This window comes from Protobothrops mucrosquamatus, unplaced genomic scaffold (genome assembly GCF_001527695.2).
Source record: "Protobothrops mucrosquamatus isolate PMUCROS unplaced genomic scaffold, P.Mucros_1.0 scaffold48, whole genome shotgun sequence".
In the NCBI taxonomy this organism is placed as follows: Eukaryota; Metazoa; Chordata; class Lepidosauria; order Squamata; family Viperidae; genus Protobothrops; species Protobothrops mucrosquamatus.
In genome coordinates, this window is record NW_015386430.1 from 418628 (window position 1) to 441293 (window position 22666).

Genomic DNA, 22666 nt, shown 5'->3' on the forward strand with positions numbered 1-22666 from the left:
CTTGACAAACTAAGAAGTCCGTGGAATGAAAACTGGTTCTAAGCCTCATGGTCAGACTTACAGCTGATCAAAATGGGAAATAAGTAATGCCATACTATGCAGGACCAAAGCTGTAGGCTAAATATATTATAAATACAGTATAGTTGTAAATATGGCCCCGGTGCAACTAACTGAAAAGTGAAAGAAAGAGGTTTAGGATTTCAAACTTGTGGCATAAATATATGAGTTTTGTAGAAACTGATGTTGATCATAGCTAAGTTTACTTGTATTTGCAACAAAGATTTTTATCTCCTCTTTGTTGTTTCCATGAGAATACCAAGTTCTTAGAAAAAAGAATTATCGTAGTAGCCTGGATGCAATCTCTTACATTATTTTTAACAAGACTAGCAGCACTGAGGTGAATACTGGTAAAGCAATGCCAAAAGATTTTATTATTTGTTTATTGTAGGAATAAAGCCCTTCAAAAGGAGAGCTGGGCATTTGGTTCTCAACCATGCAGCAACAGTAGCAGAGATGTCAAATTGACCAGGAGACATCAGAGGCATAATCATCAGACTGAAAAAATTAGCACAAGTTCTCCAAAGGAGTGACCAGGGCAGGTTTTCCACTGGACAAAAACTTGAGATCAAGGACTTTAGAAGATATAGTCCTAACTCAAGGGAAGTCAGTGATGTTTAGGCAGGAAGTTAGAACTCAGATGCAAGATTCTTTTAGAGAAAACTCCTGTGGACAAAAAATGATGCTTGTAAAAGCTTTCTTGTCAAATTATCAGTCCAAGGGACATTTGGGGAACAGAAACACTCTGCCCTCTTTCAAATTGGTCTTGAAGAATTGTTGGCTGTTTCTCCAGCTGCTGTGTTAGGAATATGTGCCTTCTGGGAATTTTATTAGGTTTCCATTTTTTATTCTCTGGAGCTATTGCCTCTGTTTTTTAGATTGTACTGAAGTGCTTTGAAATTGTATACAGTACTACCTAGAATAATTTGTAAGTCAAACAGCTTATAAATATAATCAACAAGTATGAGACGAATGTGGATCAACACATTTTATGATCACTTCAGTATGCCTTCAGTTTTTCTAGAAAATAGGGATCCAATGATTGGCACTATGAAAAGATTGATCTGCCCTTAAAAAAGCTTCAAATCAATTGAAAACAGAGATGCTTTCAAAAGCGAAATAGAAATCAAGTGACCAGCTGAATTCTTGATGAGCCTGATACAAGTGAAGAGAAAATCTCAGTTTCCCCTCTCCCAGACTTTAAAAGCACATATTCAAGGGTGTTCCAGCCTAAATACCTTCTCCAGACATTGGTTACTGAATCTAAAGAAAAGTCAATGAGGACTGAACACCATTAATGGTAGGATTGGCATCAATGGCTCCAAATTTAAAGACCACTGTGAAGAAGACTTCAAGGCTTCTGGACCAGAAATTCAGGAGACATAACAATCTTTCATCTTCTTCATTTTTTTAATTGTGCTCATGAGACAAAGCTTTTAGAAAACTTTGAACCTATGGATGATTTCCTCTATTATTAGCCTCAATAGGTAGATCAGACCAAATAATCAATTCCATAAGAGAGCTAAACCTACTTTTAGCTATAACAATAGAATGTTGCAAGTCCGATTGTGTTGTGCATCTTCCTCCTTATAGTTTACTACTCAGGGAGGTGTCTGCCTTAGCTACTTCAGAATGTTGTCTTGCTGGTCTGGACTATATAAATGATTCAATCCTTTTGCCTTGGTAATATTCCTGCGTATCTCCATCAAGCCCCAAAGATGCTTTTTTAAAAGGCAACTGAACTTCCTTTCTTTGTTTCTTGAAAACCTTTCACTTCTCATTCAAGAAGCTTCTCCAGTTCTTCTTGGATGAGAAATGAAATTATTTCCAAGGAAAAAAAAATGAGAAAGACCAGTTGCCTTTTGAAAAAGCTCCTTTGGGACAGGCATGACCTGGATGATTGAGAATCTCCATGTATGTATCTCCACCAGGGTTATCTTTTTACTCTCTACCCCTATAATGTGAGTTCAGAGACTAAGGATCTCTTTGGCCGACAGAAAATTTCATTGATTTTTCAAAGAGATAAAGTCTTCACAAGGATTGGAGGAAGATGAGAAGGTTACAGTACCTTTGGACCCTGCTATCCTTAATGCTTGCTATCAAAGAGTTGTTCACAAACAAAATGAACACTTGTGATGAGCCTATTTAACAAATGGTTGGTAGTACTTAGAAGAGTTTAAAGAGATCTTCCCAAAAGCAAATTGACACCATTTTTGCTTGCTGGGACATGACCACTGAAGTAAAGACAAGGATAGAGAAAGCTCGAACAGCATTTTTCAAAATGAAAAAGGTCTTCTGTAGTCACGACATAAGCCTAAGACTGAAAATAAGGCTTGTCAGATGCTATATTTTTTCTATCCTGCTCTATGGAGTAGAGAGTTGGTCTCTGACAGAAAGCCACCTGAAGAGACTAAAAGCATTTGAAATGTGGATTTACAGGTGGCTGTTACGTATAAGCTGGGTTGACAAAATCAGAAATGAGGAGGTGATAAGCCGCCTGGGAAAGTCAAGGGAAATCATCAAAACATTTAAAAAACAAAAATTAGAATATTTTGGACATGTGATGCGACACCCAGAAAAATACGGCATACTCCATTTAATCCTCCAGGGAAAGATTGAAGGCAAATGAGGTCCAGGCAGAACAAGAACATCTTGGCTTCAAAATCTAAGGGACTGGTTTGGACAAAACCTAGCAGCACTTTTTCGTGCGGCTGCTGATAAAAACAGGATCGCGATCATGATCGCCAACGTCCGATAGCGGATATGGCACAAGAAGAAGAAGAATATAAATATTACACAGCACTTTCAAAGGGATAAATGGGTCTTAAATCCTAAAACTAACCATTTTGCCAGAGTGATTCACTCGTAGGCATGATCACATTAGTGAACCCTTATATTATTTCAACTAAAGAGGCTTCTATTTTACAATCTTCAAGTAAGAGTTCTCCAGATATGATATAGATATGATAAAAGCTACTAAGATTACCTAGATAATGTTATGCTGTTTGGATGCTAAGCATAAGTGGTTAACAAATATGAAGTGTTATGAAAATGTACAGCTCAAGCAATTATCTACATGGGCTAATTAAGAGTCCATTGGAGTTGATTAGCTAATAAATTTATATTAATAATAATGTCAACTTCAGCATCAGTCTTTGCAATCATATGTATTCTTGAAAAAAACTCAAAATTATCCTTGCATTGCAGAGGACACTCTGAACATGCTAACGGTATCCATGCATTTGGGAAGTAGAACACATACTGTACCCGATACTGCAGACAACAGCTTCAAAAGCCTTTGGATTTTGTCATGTTTCAACATCTTGGGACTGTATTCCTCTTGTACTAAGCAGCAAAACTCCACAAATTGTTCAAAAGCCTCTTGAAGTGAATTAATTAGATCTACAGATGCTTCACTTCCAATCTCTCCTGCATTAGAAAGCACAGGAAAAAGTTACTATTAAGAAGAGCGACAAGCTCATGATTTGTCAGCTATTCAAGGTAGCCCAGGTCAAAAAACCCACTCTACATTATTGATATAAACTATAATAATAGAATCTTGAAAAACTGTGTTTTTCCTTCCCTCTGTCTTATATCCCAGAGAATTAAGGTGGAATCAGTTTGAGTTTCTCTTTTATGTTTTACTTATATTTCCAGGTTGAAAACCTGACTTTGTTTTTGTAGTTATGCTGTGCAGTTTCTTTAAAAATGTTTGTGCTTTTCTATAATGCTGTACTCAAAGTACTTAAAAATGAGTGATACTAGAATCCATAAGTTTCAAATCTAGTTGTCCAATCGCCCTTACTCATACCCTCCCTGATGCTGACAGCAATAATGCTATAGCAGTTATACTGCTCCAGAAAAAAGAGGAAAAAAAATACAGCCAATACAATCCTAAATGACAACTGCAGGAAACTAGCAGCAATTGATTTTCAAATTCTTAAAAATGTTAAACTGTTTCTTAGATTGAGTAGGCCCATCTGGGAAGTACCTGGTAATTCCTCCAGGTGTAATTTGCTGCTAGTTGAGTAGCTGTTGATTAGATCTACAGCTATGAACTTCCTGGTTTTTTTCAAGATATCCAGAGGTGATCTTGATTGCGCATCAGAGATATTTGGATCTGCCCCAGCATTTAGAAGCATCATGATATATTCCTTTTGATCTAATACAAAGACAAGTTGCACTGGTAATAAGTATTCAACAATATGTTATCTCAGCATTACATCTGCATTTCATGACACAAGCCTCTTATCTACTCTAATATGTTGCAAGTGTTAATTATAACTTGTAGAAAGCTCCATAAGGGAATATATAAAATTCACTTTTGGCATTTGTTGAATAAGTAACAGGAACAGACATACACTTTTCAGCAAACTGTTTATTTTAGAAATCTCAGAAAATTCATGGGAAATAACAAAATAAAATTGTAATTATGTTTACATCACTTCCAACAAACTAAAACCAAACCAATTCATTATGAATTCAAACATTACATAAATCCAGTTATTTATACACTGCATTGTGGTATGGTTCTTTTAACCATGGACTACTGAATAAACCCAAAACGACTCAGTTTACACAACACAAATAGACATAGTTTACAAAGCCAAAGAATTTCATTATAGTTTTAGCATAATGTGCAAACAGGGCTAGTGCTTTTCCTCCCAGCACAAATGATGCAAAGCTCATCTCTTCAAAGATATTTATTTCTATAATTATAATTCTATAATTATCTCAGTCCCAAAAGTGTGTATGCCAGGTGCAAGAAACCATACATTTAAACCCACTGAAAAATGCTATATCAACATTAAAAAAGAAATGGAACAATAATAATTGAAGTAACTATTACAGAATTGAGAAACCAGGTGAATAAAATCAGTGTTGAAAGTGTAACGACATATTTATTCACCATATTGTTGTAACTCAGTGTTTGTTCCAAGTGCAATCCTATAATGCTACAAAATTTCTTCTTACAAAGATTGTGTTCACTCAGAAATGAGAAGGGGTCCACACGTTTAGAGATAACTAGATTGATCTAATTTTCACTTAAAAATAAATGAATGAACATATTCCTATACAGTACTGCCAGAAGAAAATATAAAATCATATACGTATACCAAAGGTCAGACACAAGTTGGGCCTCACAGACAGTTTGTTTTATATAAATTATATTACATGTCCAAATTGCTTGCCATTTGCTTCTAAACATTGCCTTAGTGACCCATGACTCTCAAATATTTCTTGGTAACTTTTACTCTAAAAAAAATGGGATTGGCCTTTTAGTACATTTATATATAAATTTTCTGAGCAGGCTAGGGCCAGATTTATTTCAGCAATTAGCTTATCAGAAAATCCTCAATCAATGCTTATTGGTTATTTATTTTTTCCTTTCCACTTAGGAACAGATAAAATGATTCTTTTTAGGATCCCATGACTTGAAAGAATAATAAACAAGAAAAAGACTGCTTCTTAGAGACAATTTTTTTTCCACAAATACTGTTTCTTATCTTGGATTTGGGGACAAGAAGGCTAAAAACGGAAATAGTGTTATTTCACAGAAAGCAACAGAGTTACAGTGCAGGAATATTCCAAGCTGTGCATTTAAACTTACTTTTCCATGAATATCTACTAGTCTGAGATGCTACTAGATGAAGAACTGTGGACCCATCTTCATTTTGTTGGTTAATAAGGCTCTTCAATTCAGGCTTATAATTCAGTAACCATTTGAAAAGACTGTTTTCATCTAAATATTTAAATGGAGAAGCGTACACATTTAAAGAAGGAAAAATGTCCAACAAAACTTACAGAATATCTGCATATGATAAGTAAGTATTTTTCTTATACTTTTTTCCCCTATTTGGATTAACCTATTTTATGCCAAATAGAGAAGGTTGCAGAATAGAAATCACCATCCTTCTAAATTCATACAACAAAAGTCAAGTCCAGACCATTATATAGCATGTCTCCTGGGAATTGTCCAAAATCTATGGCGCTTCCATTCATGTTCCTAAAGATTTGACTAGCATAAAGTCTGTGGAGATTCTCAATCATCCAGGTTATCGTTGTCCCAAAGGTGCTTTTCAAAAGGCAGCTTTGTTTTTTTCATGAAAACATTTTATTTTTCATGCAAGAAGCTTCTTCAGTTGAATTGAATAATTGAATGAGAAGTGAAACATTTTCAAGGAAAAAACCAAGAAAGTCCAATTGCTTTTTGAAAAGCACTTTGGGATGTTCTAGCATAGTAACCTAGCAAATAGTTTTATACCGTGGAACCTTCTGTACTTAGAATTGCCACCCACTTATGTTTCTCATCCAGACATTTGTCATCACATCTTGTAGATGAAGCTTAAAACTGCAATATACAATTCTCAATACATCATTCTAATCAAACGGTAGTCATTTTAATTACAAATTCACATTAAGAAGATATGTATTATCACTTATGGTTATGTTTTATTTTCCTCCCTAAAAGAAGAAGAACTTACTTGCTTTGATGCAAAACATGATGACAGCATGAAGAGGATAGTCTCCAATGCTTTCTACTTTTGTTCCAATAGAGAGCAACCACTCCACTAATATGGATAATCTTCGTATATTTTCAAAGTGGGCCTCAAAAATATGCTTCTGGTTGGAGAGAAGCAGAAAGAAGCAGAAACGATAAACAACAGAGACTTTATATTCACCAGTATACAAGTAATCCTTGACCAACTATCAGTTGTTTAGCAACCGTTCAGAGTTACAATGGTTTCGCAAAGGGTGATTCACAGACTGTAGAATGCTTTTGGCTCTCATAAAATCTTGCGCAGTCCCCCCCCCCCGCAATCACAGGACCATATTTTGGGCATTCACCTGTATGACTGGTTGCAGTGTCTTACAATCACATGGCTGCAATTTGGATAAAATACACCAATTCAGGAAAATAGATTTGCACTTATAACTACATGATTTGCTTAACAACTGATTCAGACTTATGACCATGTGATTCATTTAATGACCATCATAAAAATGGTCATAAAACCAGGTCTGGCCATGTGGTCTCTTGACTTATGATGATCATAACTTATGATCATAATTCCGGTCCCAACTGCAGTTGTAAATCAAGAACTATTGTGAAATATCACTTGTTCACAAAGGGAGAAAGAATAAGATAACCACTTCTTCAAACCTAGTGCAAAATCCCTCCTTTGGCTCCTGTCCACAAATGCTGATTGTTACACTGAAATGCTAGTGTAAGGGAATGATCTAGTCTGCATGCCAGTATTTCCGGATTGGATTGTCTTTCTGGATTGGACTATCTTTTACTCATTCTGGCCCAGATAAAAATTTCTGATGAAAGAGTTACACTAACCTCAAAGAGGTCTTTCAGCGATAAATCAGTAACTTGCAGATTTCTTGGCAATTTTTCTTGCTCAGTAGCCAGCCACAGACAGGACTAGGAGAAAACAAATTTGTGAATTTTTGGTATTTATACATTAGCATCCAATTGTATTAAAAAGACAGGTTTCTTTCCCTGTTCTCTAAAATGCCAGTGTTCCCAGAACCCATCAGAATTCTGCAAGGCTATTATGTATCTTAGAACAGGGCTTTTCAACCAGTGGTACAGGTATCACCTGTGGTACATTGGCATCTGACAGGTGGTACGCGACCATCCTAGAAAAGTGGTAACGGGGGAGGGGAATGAGCTGAACCGGTGGCAGCACCGCACAAGCCTGAGCGAGAGATGGCTGGAGCTGCAGGGCTGTCAGGGCTCAGCGGAAGCACCAGGATCAGCGCCAGGCTCCAGTTGGAGCTCGGTGCTGATCCTGGTGCTTCTGCTAAGCCCAGAAGAAGCACTGATCAGCTGGAATGTTGCAGCATTTCCAGGGTCTTGTGATTTACATTCAGATGCTTGGCAACTGATTCATATTTATGACAGTCACAGTGTCCCAGGGTCATGTGAAGTGACCAAAACCTGCTGCAACCACCCAGCAGATGGGAGGAATAAAAACCAAACACCCCCACCCCACCCCCGCTGTCAATTCTCAACAGAAATGCTCACAACAATGAAAACCTCGGACAGGAGGAAGAACTCCGCCGGGTGGGCAGGCAGGTGTCTTGCTTGGCTGTGGCTTGGGGGGCACTTTTTTCAGTGCCATTGTAACTTCAAACAGTTACAATGCGAACTGTTGTAAGTTGAAGACTACCTGTACTTTATCACTTTTTTCCTTTTTTTTTTTTTTTGGTCATCAAGTTTTTGACACCTTGCTAGGCGACTGATGGTACTCGGATATTGCCATATCCTAAAAGTGGTACAATGGGTGAAAAGGTTGAAAAGCCCTGCCTTAGAATATGATATACATTACATCTTGAGTATCAGTACACTGTATACTTCTTAGTTGCTGCATTGTCAGAGCAAAATATTAATTTGCAAAGTAGTTTCTTGATTAAAGATCCTAGCTTGCCTTAAAGAGCAATGTTATGACCAGGCTTAAAATTCAAATGGCTTTAACTAAGCTTACAGTAAATCATACTAGACAAAATATGCCAAAACTAATTGGAACTGAACCATTAGCAAAAACATTCTACATGACACATGGTATGACCAAAGCTGGTAACTCTTTCTATCCTTTGTTAACTTTCTAAAGTGTTATAGAAAGGCTTCAATTGACTAAAAACATGATAGATGATAAGGTCATTAAGGTTATTGAAATCAACTATGTTTTTAACTTGGAATGTAAGAGATGTACAAACTTAAACATATTGAATTAATAAATAAAATAAAAACAAGTATATTGTTTGTGATATAAGAAGAAATGGGAAGGATATGATCTGATTGAACGCAGCCTGATCAGAATGAATAGAGTTGATGAATATATGTAAGTAAATGCAGGTGTGAGTTTAATGAAAGGGCTCAGACAACAGAAAGTATGATTTGGTGTGATTTAGAGTATCATGATTATTATGAAAGCAAAAATTTATAGGACAGTGGCAATTGCGTCTCCACATCAATGTGATTCACATACAAGAGGAACAAAACTACATTTTAGGAATACTTTTTGACAAGCAGAATATAAGTATTTTTTTGCTCTGTAGAGATCAGTGAGAAATATATAAATGATAAAGGTAGTTTATATGTGTGTGCTTATTTAGAGGCAGAATATTATAAAGGCCTGATTTATTAATATTTTGCATATTTATGGAGCTGGGAAATTATGGGCAAATAGAACAATTGTGAATAACAGAGGAAAATGTGCATCAGAATAAACAGAATGCTTAGCATTCAATAAATACTAAAGTGTAAGACAGGAGTTTTTCAATCAAGTATTTATTTATTCAAGGGGCATAAATACATAAAATGTATTTCTAGGTAATTCCCAAAAAATTTTATGGTGACATTACAGCTATACTGGGCATATAAATTTTTACATACTTTGTAGGGAGACAGTGCAATATGGTTGCCTGGAAACTTGAATGATGATTAGACTGTATTACACAATGAAAAGTATGAATGTACCGAAGGTCTAAGTGGTTGTGCTTAGTGGAGAAAACTGAACAGTTGCAAATTATATAAAAATGGACTAAACTAGAGAGCAAGCCATTGTGGTGCCTGCTTTACGGAATATTCTTTCTCCCAAAGTAAGGCTGGCTTCTTCACATTTGACCTTCTAAAGGTTTTCAAGGTCTGGAGAACCCAAGAGAGTGGAGAATTATTGGGGTGGCTTTCCTATTATTAACATCTCCTTGCCTAATATTTCTTCTTTTTTTAGCTTTGTATTTTATAGCTTTTTAATGTTTAATGTTTAGCCATAGCATTAATAATAAACATAATAGTCATGGTGTGCTCTGTTGAAGAGCCAGACTAAATTTGCTCTAAACCCATTTAACTATGATGAAAACATGTCAAGTCAATTCTATGCCGGATCAAGTGTTGCCTGGCTCAACCAGACTCACATTGGATACTATGGCTCCTGGGTGTTCAGAGGAAAATATGCCACAGGGCTTAGCTCCCTCTGCTAGCCAACCAGGGCATGGAGTTGACAGGTAACTAGAAGACGAATGAAAAAAACTAAAAATCTGGACAAAGGAAGAAAATTACTCAATTATGGAATCTTATTATAGATACGAGCCAACAAAATGTGGAATTCAAAAGTGCATTTTCAAGTTTGGAAAGAGAATCATCTGGATATGGAAATCAATGAACAAAGACTTATGGACCAGAGGCGTGTTATTCTTCACTAATGCAGAATTACAAGAGATTGCAAGCAAAGCAGCTCAAAGTATAACTGATAATAGAGATAATTTAGAAGTGGAGCAACAAGTAGTGGAGAAGAGGAAGGAAATCATAAAAGTGGATGATGAACAAGAAGCAAGAGCTGGATTAGATCTTGAAGAACCAACAGACAAAGCCGAACTAGCTGAAAAAATTAAGACTCAGATGGAAAGCATGGAAAGAATTCTATTGCCAAAATTAAATCAAGTTAGTAAGAGAAGTTGGCTAAATTATTGAAGAATGTGAATGAAGCTGCACAGACTATTCCAACAGAAACATTACCTCAAACAAACCAGCGAATGTATGCAGCAGCTTATGTTACTACCGAAGAATTAGAGTTGAAAATTGTAAAGAATAAAGCAATTAAGAAGGGAAAACCAAAGTGGAAAATCCATCTGGGGTTAAAAATAAAGAGCATTCCATTGGACTTAAGTAATTTGAAGAATTTGAGGAAGGAAACCTGAAGAATAAATAAAGAATTAGCCTGACAACAAGATATGACCTAGAAAACAAAGAAATTGCAGTTATGGTTGAAGAGCTTAAACAAAGAGTTGTAGCTATTGCAGAGAAAATAACTGAATGATAACTGAATAATGCAGTTTCAGCAAAATTCACAATTTCAAGTGAACCAGCATCATTTCTATAAGACCCTTGAAAGTGGACATGGTGCTACCACAATTGAAAAACCTAACAAAGAAAATACCCTGAAATTTTGGAAGAACTTGTGGGGAAACAGCAAGAAGCACAATGGGAATGCAAAGTGGATCAAGCAGGTTGAAAACATTGTAAAAGTGACTAGAATGGAAGATGCTCATGTAACAAAAGATTAGCAAACCAGATAAATCGGGTTCTGGAAACACCAGAAAGTGAAAAATGGCCAACAACTGGAAGAACAGTTTTGATTCAGAAGGATGCAGAAAAGGGAAATAAACCTGAAAATTACAGGCCAATCACTTGCCTGCCAACAATATACAAATTACTTACAGGCATTATTGCAAACAAATTTATGGATATCTAGAAAACAAGGATTTGCTGCCTATAGAACAGAATGGGTGTTGCAAAAATTCAAGAGGAACCAAAGACCAACTGATAATTGATAAACTGGTTTTGAAGAATCAAAGAAAAGACAAACAAATTTGTTCATGCCTGGATTGGTTATAAGAAAGCATCTGATTCTGTTCCACACAGCTGGATTAAGAAATATTTAGACATTTTTGGAATTAGCAGCAACATCCAGAAATTCCTGAAGACTTCCATAAAGCTATGGTAAACTGAGTTGATAGCCTATGGAAAAGAACTTGGTGAAATTGAAATCAAACAAGAAATCTTCCAAGGCAACTCATTGTCATCTCTGTTATTTGAACTTCCGATGGCATCACTAACAAGCATTTTGAACAAAACAAACTGTGGCTATGAATTGGCTAACAAAGGGTTGAAAATTTCCCGTCTCCTCTACATGGATGATTTAAAACACAAAAGCTGAATTGAGCTCACTGCTGAAAAGCACTGAGGAATTTAGTAGAAACATTAAAATGCAATTTGGCATTGACAAATGTGCAACAATTGCTATTAAGGCAAGAAAAATTGTTGAAAATGATGAATTTGAACTTGATAATGAAGAGTTGATAAAAGCAGAAATACCAGAAGAAGGGTACAATTACTGAGGAGTTTTGGAAGCCTCTGACCTATTGCACAACCAAGTCAAGGAAGCTACTTCAACAAAATACATAGTGAGTCCGGAAAATCTTGAGATCAAAGCTAAGTGGAGGAAATACTATAAAAGTAATTAACACTTGGGCAGTACCTGTAATATGATACTCAGCTGGAATAATTGATTGGACTCAGTTAGAACTTGATAACTTGTTTCAAAAGACAAGAAAACTAATGACAATGCACCATGCTCAGCACCCAAAAAGTGATATTGATTGATTGTACTTGCCTAGATCTCGGGAGGGCAGAGGACTTTTATAGGTAAAACAAACTGTGGAAGAGGAAAAACATAGCTTAAATGACTACATAAAAAAACAAAAGAGCCTCTGCTGAGGGAGGTGAACAAGGGAAACCTCTTGAAAACAAAGAAATTGAAAGCAGAATATCAAAAAGAAACAATTGAGCATCAAGTCTCTAACTGGAAAAAGAAGCCTATGCACAGTCAATAACTGAAGGACATTGAAGGAAAGGTAGATACAAAGCTACATGGAGATATTTGAGATAAGAGGTGCTGAAGAAAGAAACTGAAGGTTTCATTTTGGCTGTCCAAGAACAAGCCCTGCAGACAAATTCCATGAAAGCAAAAATTCAACATCAGTAAGCAAATACCACCTATGCAAGAGGAAGATGAAACAGTGGATCACCTTATCAGTGGCAGCAGCAAAACCTCAGAAACTGATTATCTACAATATAATGATTAAGTTGCCAAAATTATATTGGAAGCTTTGCCAGAAGTTTGGGTTTGAATGCAGCAAAAATTACTGGGAACACCAAATTGGCAGTTCTTAAAAATGAATAGATTAAGATCTTGTGGGAATTTTGAATCCAAAGAAACAGACATCTGACCCACAACATGTCTGACATCCCTATTGTGGAAAAGAAAAAAGTCTGATTCATTGATATTGCAATACCAGGTGATGCATGAAGTGAAAAGAAACAACCAGAGGAAAAAATAACAAAATACTGCGATTTGCAAATTGAAGTTGAGCGATTGTGGAAGAAGAAATCAATGGTTGTACCAATAGTAATACGAGCCCTTGAAGCAATACCCAAAGGGCTGCCTAGATACATGGAAATTTTGAACTTATCAGACCTGAATATTCTGACTTTGCAAAAAAAACTATCTTATTTGGAACTGCCTATATACTTAGATATTACCTTAATAGTTAGAACATAAACTGTTACGGTTTTAACAGTCCCAGTCTGTAAATCGAAGATTAAAACTTAAACAATAATAACGATGAAGATGATGATGATGATGACGACAACTGTTTTACTATTTATTAATTTGGTTTTTAAGGACTGCTGTATGGTACCTAGAGTAACTTGTTTGTGGGATGGGTGGGTATATAAATTTGACAAGTAATAAATAAAACATTGGTTGAGTATTTATACTGAAGATTAGAAAATGTATGGAAACACTTTAGCATGAACTTGAGAAAGGAAGAATATCAATAGTTCAACAGAAATATACCTACCTGCCATAAACGTTTTCTTACCAGCTTTTCAATTACTTGTTGCCAAAGCAGTGGACTGACAAAAGTATCCATAATGTTTTTACAAATAGATACCATTTTCTGGTTAATAGTCCTTTCATCTATGGAAAATGAAATAAAAGAAGTTTAAACATATCAAAAGCATAACCTAAACAAGTGGTAGATTTAGGTTTTATTTAGAGAGAAGGAAAATGCTAAAAACTAAGGATAAAAAAGTTATACTGTATGAACAAGCTAGACTTTAGACAGGATTGCACATTTTGTCTAATAATCTTTATGTTGCTATTCTCATGGTAAATTGTGGGTTTTTTGGGTGGTTTTTTTAAGTAATCCCTTAATGCAGTGTGGAGTTAGAACAACTGAATAGACTTGAGTATTTACTGGCCGGATGCCCTTCTTGAGTGTCTACATCAGTGTTTCTCAACCTTGAGCATTTTAAGGCATGTGGACTTCAACTCCCAGAATTCCACAGCCAGCATTGCTGGCTGTGGAATTCTGGGAGTTGAAGTCCACATGCCTTAAAATGGTCAAGGTTGAGAAACACTGGTCTACATGGAGTTCACAACAGATATTTTCTTTGTGCACCAAGAAACATCTGCCACTACCTAGGATTGAACTCTCAATCCTCCGAGTGGGAGGCGAGTGTCTTCACACTAGGCCTAATCGTAGAATAGATTAATGCAGAAACAAAATCTGCTTAATTGTTACAATTGTTAATATTTCAATTCTCTTTACAAATAGCAGAATAAAGTGGAATGTGACGATCGAAGGACTATAACATACAATGGCAGTTATATGTTCAATGTTTCTCATACAGAAATAGCTACAAACAAGGAAACAAGCAATGATAGAGAAACAAGATCTATTGCAGTTTGTGTCTGTTGTTGTTCTAATCATAAGAAATTACTGAAGTAGGAGAGCAATGAAAACATGATTATATATAGTCCTTGACTTATGACTACAATGGAGCCCAGAATTTTGATAGTAGTCATTGCGATTATACGTTGAGGCACCACATGACTGAATTTGATTTTATGACCATTTTTATGATAGTCATGAAGCAAGTCTCTGTGGTGATTAAGTTAATCATTTGGTTAAGTTAACCACATGGCTATTCAGTGCACCATGTAATCATTAAGTGAACCACATGACCATTAAGCAAACCATGTAACCGTTAAGCAAACCACCTGGTTGCTAAGCAAATCCAGCATATCCAATGGACATTTTTTGTTGTTTTTGTTGCGACCTAGATACCAATTGCCCCAAATGCCACCATATGACTGTGGGAAGGAGGGTATTATCAGGAGTTGTAACTTTAATGACAGGTTGTAATTAAAGTCTGTTGTAACTTTGAATGGTAACAACCAGTTTTAAGTCCAGGACTTAAATGAACATAAATGGTATCAATTCTATAACTTCATTCAACACTTCAGTTATAAAAGAGACAGAACTAACTCATGGAAAATATGAGTTTAGGGCTCATATAATCTCCAGTACCTTAAGCAGCAAAAATATGTTTTTCCATTTCATATATAGCTTATGTACATAATGTACAGCATTTCTAAGTATGCACCAAATGTAAAGTTGAACCATCTACAAAGTCACCTATTTGAAAAAACTTTCCAATGCAGATACACATCCTTGAAATTACTACTGCATGGTAGCTCATCTAGGATCAGGTAAAATATTAGGACTGTGTAAGTTTCAAAGGAGCTGTCTGAAGCTTTTGAAGCAAACTATTAATTAAAATGGTGCATCTTTCGAAGTGCTAGATCAGAGTGACGAAGCCTCTCTGATCCAGATCCTAAAAAAGCATTTCTGCACATAGATCCCTAGCCAGAAGATTGAAATAGTCAAGTAAACAGTCAACCTGAGACCTAGGATTTGATTTCTAATCAAAGTGAGGCAAATAGTTACTCACAAAGCAATGGAAACGGAATTATCAAATGAAAAGTGTGTGAAAATCACTGTATGGGAGACAGAAAGTTCCAATATAATGTCTGCTTTTTTCCCCCACCAAAACATGCCAATTCTGCTATTTCAGGGATTGTTTGTTAGTATGGAAACATATTTTCTACAACAGGAAGTGCTATTGCACATGTGATGTTTGGTGCATTCTGGACTAAAACGCTGCAGATTCCATATCTGGATATGTGAGTTTTGGTATGGATATTTGAGTTTTGCATAAAAGTATAAAGTATGCTTTTTAAAAAAAAAGGCATACTATTCTCCATGAATAGACACAAAGCTGTATTATAAAAGTTAGATTGTTATTAACAATAAAGGCAATATCTATTATACCTTTTCCCTTCCAAAGCTGATATTTTTATCATTTCTCAAAAGAAAATATTCTTCCTATTACTTACTGTTAATAGCTGAGAAAGTACCGATTATCAAATCAGAAATTTGATTGATTGGAATTTGATCTGATGAAGTCTGGAGAACAGTCAAACCTTGGTAAAACCTTTCTGCTGCTTTTAGGGATTTTGACAATTTAATCAGAGAGTAACCTGTTCTGTAGTATCCCTAGAAAGAAAGGAAAAGGAGAATTCAAAAGTCAGCATTCGTCTTTAGTAACACAGATCCGAACAATTTAGGAAGAACAATTTCCCATAAACCACATCAATGTATTACACTAATAACAAAAACAAGCTCTTGGCCAATCAATAGCTTGTAAAACTGAAATACTATAGTTAAAGATAGTTAAGTCAAAAGTCACTTTCTATAACTTACATTGTTCAAAACAATTCTACAATTTCAAGATAATATTGTAAATTTTCAGACCCATGCCAAACTTTAGATACTGTAGCACATGCACATGTATCATTATGATATTTTTAAACCTTATAATTAGTAGTTTGAGTTATAAAGAAACTCCACTATGAAGTTTCTGTGTTCTGAATTATATGAGAAAGTGTGCCAGCTCTGTTTAAAGGTAGCCCTAGAGTTACAACTATAATGGAGCCTGCCCATCACAATTGTAACTTGTGATCGTTGTAAAGAGGTCAGCCATGTGACCAACCAAATTTTAAAATTTTGCAACATTTTTTACAGCAATTGTTAAGCCAACATTGAAGCCAATGAGTGAACTAATGATTCACTGTGGGCATAGTTTTCCGAAAACTGTTAAGAAAATGCCAGTTTTTTACAAAACTGCTATGAAGGGACTGCAGGATGTTGTATAAAGCTGTAAATGCAGCCCAAATGTAAGTGCCCAAAGTGCAGCCAAGTGACCGGGCGGAACTTCAAAGCTGGGTCACCTCTCAGATAGATCTGTTGGAACTCCAAATGGTTGTTAAGCAACTGGTTGTAAGTCAAAGGCTACTTTAACCAGTTATTTTAAGATCCAAGATACCAATACATATCACAAATTCCTCCTTACTTATTCCATTTTGTCAAACATCATAGAAATTCATCTATTCTTATATTTTATTTTAAAACAGAACAAAATATGCTGTAAAATGCTTACTATTCCAATATTCAAACACTGGACTTTTTAAAAGAAACATTCAGCACTGATTTTAAAATATACCTTAATATAAGTTGCATCCCATTTCAGGCAGTCTTCTGCAGAGTGATACGCCTCATGCCATTTACCCAAATTGTAAAAAGCATTTGATCTGTTGCAGAACAATACTGCTATGTCTCGATTGCACGAAACCCTAAAAGGGGAGATGGGAGAAGATTTTAAATGCAACTGCTTTGAGGAAACTGTTTTATGTAATAGTTTATACAGCACTCAATAATTGTGTGGAATGGAAAAAACACATCTATCTAGAAGACATTTTTGTTGTAAGAAAGAGGGGGGAAATTAACTGCTTTTATGTCTTCAGCTATATAAGTCACTATGAGAATGATATGGGCTGTATTTAAAATTTAATAAATAAATAGGTTCATGGAGTCAAAAGGTCAATCAGGTAATTTGGCAAATAAATGTTGCTTTCATATATATGGATGTCCATATACATATATATGATACTAATTTGTATAAACTGATATAACATATTTCATTTAAATGGGATGTACTAAGTTTACTGATTACACTTCTCTGAGCATCAATTCAGTTCTAAAAAAATCTTTGAATTTACTTGGACTATCTAATAAAGGAAAAATGTTTTCCCAGGAAGGGAAAAGTTGCACCATCAGAAGCAAGTCTTTGTATCAGAAGATATACAATTGAGGGTATACATGTAAAATACCAGAACCCTTCTAATGGTAGTCACTGTGAAAGCAGAGCTTTGGGAATTGGTCATCAGAGGCATCCCAGACTATGCAGCAAATTAAATGGCAGACAAAGTCACTACTGCAAGGGTCTGTCAAATCACTTCTCAGAAGCGGATTCCATCTCCTTACTTTGGAGTAAAGAATAATTTAAATGTAATACATTTAAAATAAATAAGGCTTTGTGTGCTATCTTTATAATGCCTTTCTTTCCAAGTTCAAAGTTCAAAATCTTTTGCCCAGTCACTTACTGCACAAGCTCTGCAAAAAACTATGGAAATTTGTTTTCCATAGGCATCCCAGACTCTCTACATAAAAAAAATCTAAGAAAACAGTAGAATTATTTTATATCTTCCTTATGTATTTCAAATAGAGCCTCATAAAACTCAAACAACTGGAAAAATCTTTCTAGATACATTCTGGTCTAAGATCTTAATAAAGTACTTGATTTATTTCCAAAGAATGACCAAAGTAATTATATATTTATAAATTATATTACCTGACTTTTTCATTATTAAAAAAGAATTCCAAAATGGGAATATACAGAATTATAACTAATATTATTTTACAGAATAGCAAGTGTTGTAACAGAAACTACAAATAAGAAAAACAGCACTACAAATTCAGCAAAATGGGTGAAAAAATAAATCTTCAGCTAATGCCCCTTTAAGGCCCCTTTTTTGGATAACCATAAAGCAAATTCCAAACACTTAAAGCACCATGTATTATCTCTTTCATTGTAGGAGGGAGTTAACCTTGCTTTCCAGTGGGATGCTGTGTAAGGACATACAAATCATTAGCCAGGCAGGTGTTCACACATACACATACACATACACATACACATACACACACACACACACACACACACACACACAGAGCAAAGATTCCTTCAAGTCAACTCCTGTTGTTAACATGGACTGATTCTGTAGTTTCCTGGGCAATAATATAGAAGGATCATGCCACTTGCCCTCCAGCAATTTCTTTTAATATTGAACTATCTAAATAAAGAAAATAAATTTTATTTCATATAACCTGCTTACATAACCTGCTAAAATGTCTTCTAGAAGACACTATTCTGATTTCTAAATACTTTGCCTAAAACTCTTCAAGGAATTACACAACTGGCAATCGTCTTGTGATTTGCTTATATCAAATGGACAAATGCATTAATTAATTCTTCTATATATTGGTAAGAGTGTTTTCAAAAGGATAATCTAACCTTATTGTGATTATGTAAAAAATGTCAAATAGCTAAACAGTTAACAGCAATCATCTGAATAACTCTCTAATATACAATTTTATTAATAAAAGAGATATCAGCTCAAGGACTCAGCACAGAACTGTTAATTATTTAAAGAAAAAAAAATACCCCGTGGCACTGAAGAAATGAAGTATTATGTTTATTGCTTCATCATATTTTCTGATGGCAAGGCAATACTTTCCACTTTTGAAATCATGATTTCCTTGAGCTTTCAGATATTCTGCATAAGTGAGGGGATCTCCAGGGCTGAGAGAATCCATTCTGATAAAGAGGGGGAAAAGACAATTTTCAGTTAAGAAGTAGCCTTTTATAAGCATCACACTTATATTTAACAAGTGATTCCATTACCAACACAGGCACCAGAATATAGACATAATTTGCCAGATACAACATAAAAGCAATGCTTTCCTAATAAGACTGAATAGTAATACGAATCCAGTAATCAGTGCACTAGATAACTAATTTCTTTTGAAATCAAAGTATAATTGCATTTGCTCCTGAAAACTATGTGAAAAAGTCTATTTAAATAAGGACAATTTTTGAATTCAAAAATAAAATAAGTTTTGATTTATTCAGAAGGCATAGGTAGGTAGGCAGGCAGGCAGGCAGACAGACAGATTTCTACAAAAGATACAGTCACTAAATGACTTATCTCTAAATGTGCTGACTATTCACATTGTTTTAGGCCATAGTTTATTTAATTATACTTTGCTGAAGGAACCATAAGTTGTGTCTTATTATGCACTATATTAAAACATTTTTACAAAGGAAGACTTAGTTTACACATTGCATACTTTGCTGAAGAAATCATAATAAGCTAACTTTTATCATATACTACAATAATGCAATTTTATAACAAATGAGGACTTAGTTCACACACTGATCTAAAAAAACCAAATCAAACTACTGCCACATGTGAATCTCTACATAAAAATTAACAGTATCTTTGGGAGATGTTAACATAGGAGCCCATTCAAAAATATAGAGAGGGAGACATATTCTGAATTGATAAGTCTCTTGAGTGTTGCATCTTTTATTCCAGCTGCTGTTTATATGTTGCCTTTGTTTTTCTGTTTTTTTTTAATGTTTAAATATTGTTAGCCATCCAATGTCACTAATTTGAGATGGCTGGCCATATAAATGGAATAAATTATAAAACCTAAAGTCATGCTTCAGTAATAGGATAACCTAACCCTATTATAACCCTAACCCTATTACTCCTTATAATAAAACTGAAGTCCACACAAACATATAACCAAACGTACTCAAATGTTTTGAGATTTTACAAAATACCAGTATTTTCAGCATTTAATTAAAAGATAAAATAACTGGCCATATTACTTACAAAGCCATCAGATGGCTTGGGCTAGGAACAGCTATTTTTTCACTAGTTTGTCTAAATATAAATAATTTAAGGACCTTTGCTGAAAAGAAAGCTAACAAAAATAGAGTCCTGCTAATCTCTTTTTCCATATTTTTAAACAATAAGATAATCCACTGATATTATTGGATACTATTTGAATACATTCACAGAATTGCTTCCTTTGATCAAATTTCAGCTATTCAAAGCTATTTTTCTCAATTTTAATATGTATTTTAATAAAAAGCAGTAAAAAACATTCTGTGCCAGATAAAGTTGTAAGGTAAAATCTACACAAGGAAAATTCTGCTCACATCACAAAAGCAACACAGATTTTAAAATACAAGGGAATCTTCAAAATTTGGCTTCTAATTTTAATAGCTGGAAAAAGAAGTTCATATACATAGTGCATTTAACTAATAATAATAAGGCCTATTAAGCTTGTGATAATGTAAATTTTTAGCTGATCTTCTATTGTTAGTCAAAATAATAAAATCCAGCAGTATAAACTCCATTAGAGGCTGAATAACTCTTTGGTATGATTACTTGGACATTTCTGAAGCTGTTTATTTTGGCTTCTATGAAGTTTTGTTTGGGATTGATATGATATGTTCAGTCCTTAAACCATGCGTAAGTAGGTAGTCTTTTACTTGTAATTATTCAGCAACTAACCCTAATATTTTACACATTGAGCTGATTATCAAGAAGAACAGTCCTATGACTCTAGCTATAAAGTGTATATTTTAAATGGTTGTTTTTTTCCTTGATTACATCCCTAATATTTGGAATCTACCAATAAATGAGGAATTATGGTGTTTTTTTCAGGCACTGGAACTAAGTGAAATAATTAAATGCTAAGAAAGGGAATCTACATATTTACAGCAATAAATTGTTGATATATGGGTTGCTTATAAATATATAGATTTGTTTAAAATGTCCTAAGGAGCAAAGGAAGAACACTTTGGAATAATGTAAAAATATTGATAACATACAATCTTTTAAATGTTGAAATTAATATATTAATAATCTTGTGCATAATAGTTTTTCTTTATATTTTGGATCATAGATTCATTTAGTTTGCTCAAATTCAGTCCGCAAAAGTTAAGGAACAGGTTTCTATGATTAGAAAAAAGTATTATCTGATGTAAATCATGTTAATCAATCTTTCTTGAAGTAGAGATTTTCATGAAGTTGAATGCTGTGCCTATACAATAACTGTATACTGATTTTGGGCAGCAGCTTAAAGCAAGTTTATTGTTGTTTTAAGTATAGTTGTTTAATACTTTAATTACTCTTGATATAATAGGGAGCTTTTTTGGCTATTTTTTTAATTGGGGATGGTTTTTTAAAAAAACTTTTTAAGCTGCCAGAGTCACAGAAGTGAGATGAGTGACTACATAAATTTAATAAACAAATAAATGATATAGTTTTGATATGATACACATTGCTCACTTTCTTATTCTACAATTCCTCCTTGTCCTTGGATTTATGCGATCATTTGTAAACCTTAGTTTAGAACCTTAGTTTAGAACGTTCTGGGCGTTCTATGACAAAAAAAAGCCCTGCTGCTATCACAGTCAATACTAAAAATGAAAGAGTATAAAAATTTTTAAATGCTCTTGTTTTTATAGCATGACAATCAATTTTTAAAACTGTACAAGTTATGGCTTCTATGACATTTTAGATAATATCCAACTCTAGATAATATTACTTACACTGTTTGGCTTCATTGCATTAATTATAAGCAACAAATAATTACAGTTTGAAATAATGTAAAGAACACCTGTCACTTCTGAATAAGAACTACAAATATAATTATTAATACTATAATTTTGTACAAAAAACAAGTATAGGTTTTATTTTGATATTACAAATTATAAATGATATATCCCAAGTTAAACTCAACATTTGGTTTGAAATTTCCTTTAGAAAAGAAGTTCTTAACACTTAGCTTAGTTTTGAAGGTGAACAGTGTACATTTTTAGAGTTGCTTCCCAAAATTCCAACATTTTTCTAATCTTATATATCAGTTGCAACCAGGTCACTATCATTTCAATACTAAGTACATTATTAAATACAGACCAAGATTTATATAGGCTTTCTACATCATGATGTTTGATCTTGAGAAGGGAATAGGGATCAGATTTCTCTGCCAATTTTTCTTCCAGGTATTGCTATTACCATCATTCAAAAAACAATACACAGTTGCACTAGCTTTCCCTTCTTGAATGATTTTCTGTGGTTAAAAATAAAAGGCACAAAAATAATATATATATATATATGTTATTACAAATGTACATTAGTGGCATAAT

At 34.4% G+C, this 22666-nt stretch overlaps 1 protein-coding gene across 1 annotated transcript in view; it reads right to left on the reverse strand.

Annotated features, from left to right (window-relative positions):
- TRANK1 (tetratricopeptide repeat and ankyrin repeat containing 1) overlaps window positions 1-22451 on the reverse strand; it is a 54916-nt gene extending 32465 nt beyond the window's left edge. The window contains exons 1-10 of the mRNA XM_029283291.1: window positions 22437-22451; window positions 19103-19255; window positions 17045-17174; window positions 15879-16038; window positions 13495-13613; window positions 7406-7489; window positions 6543-6681; window positions 5669-5800; window positions 4049-4219; window positions 3325-3486 (exon numbers count right to left, since the gene is read on the reverse strand). Of these exons, the coding sequence (XP_029139124.1) occupies window positions 3325-3486; window positions 4049-4219; window positions 5669-5800; window positions 6543-6681; window positions 7406-7489; window positions 13495-13613; window positions 15879-16038; window positions 17045-17174; window positions 19103-19254 (1249 nt within the window). The 5' untranslated portion in view covers window position 19255; window positions 22437-22451. The remainder of the gene's footprint in view (window positions 1-3324; window positions 3487-4048; window positions 4220-5668; window positions 5801-6542; window positions 6682-7405; window positions 7490-13494; window positions 13614-15878; window positions 16039-17044; window positions 17175-19102; window positions 19256-22436) is intronic.
- Between the last annotated feature and the right edge of the window lie 215 nt (window positions 22452-22666).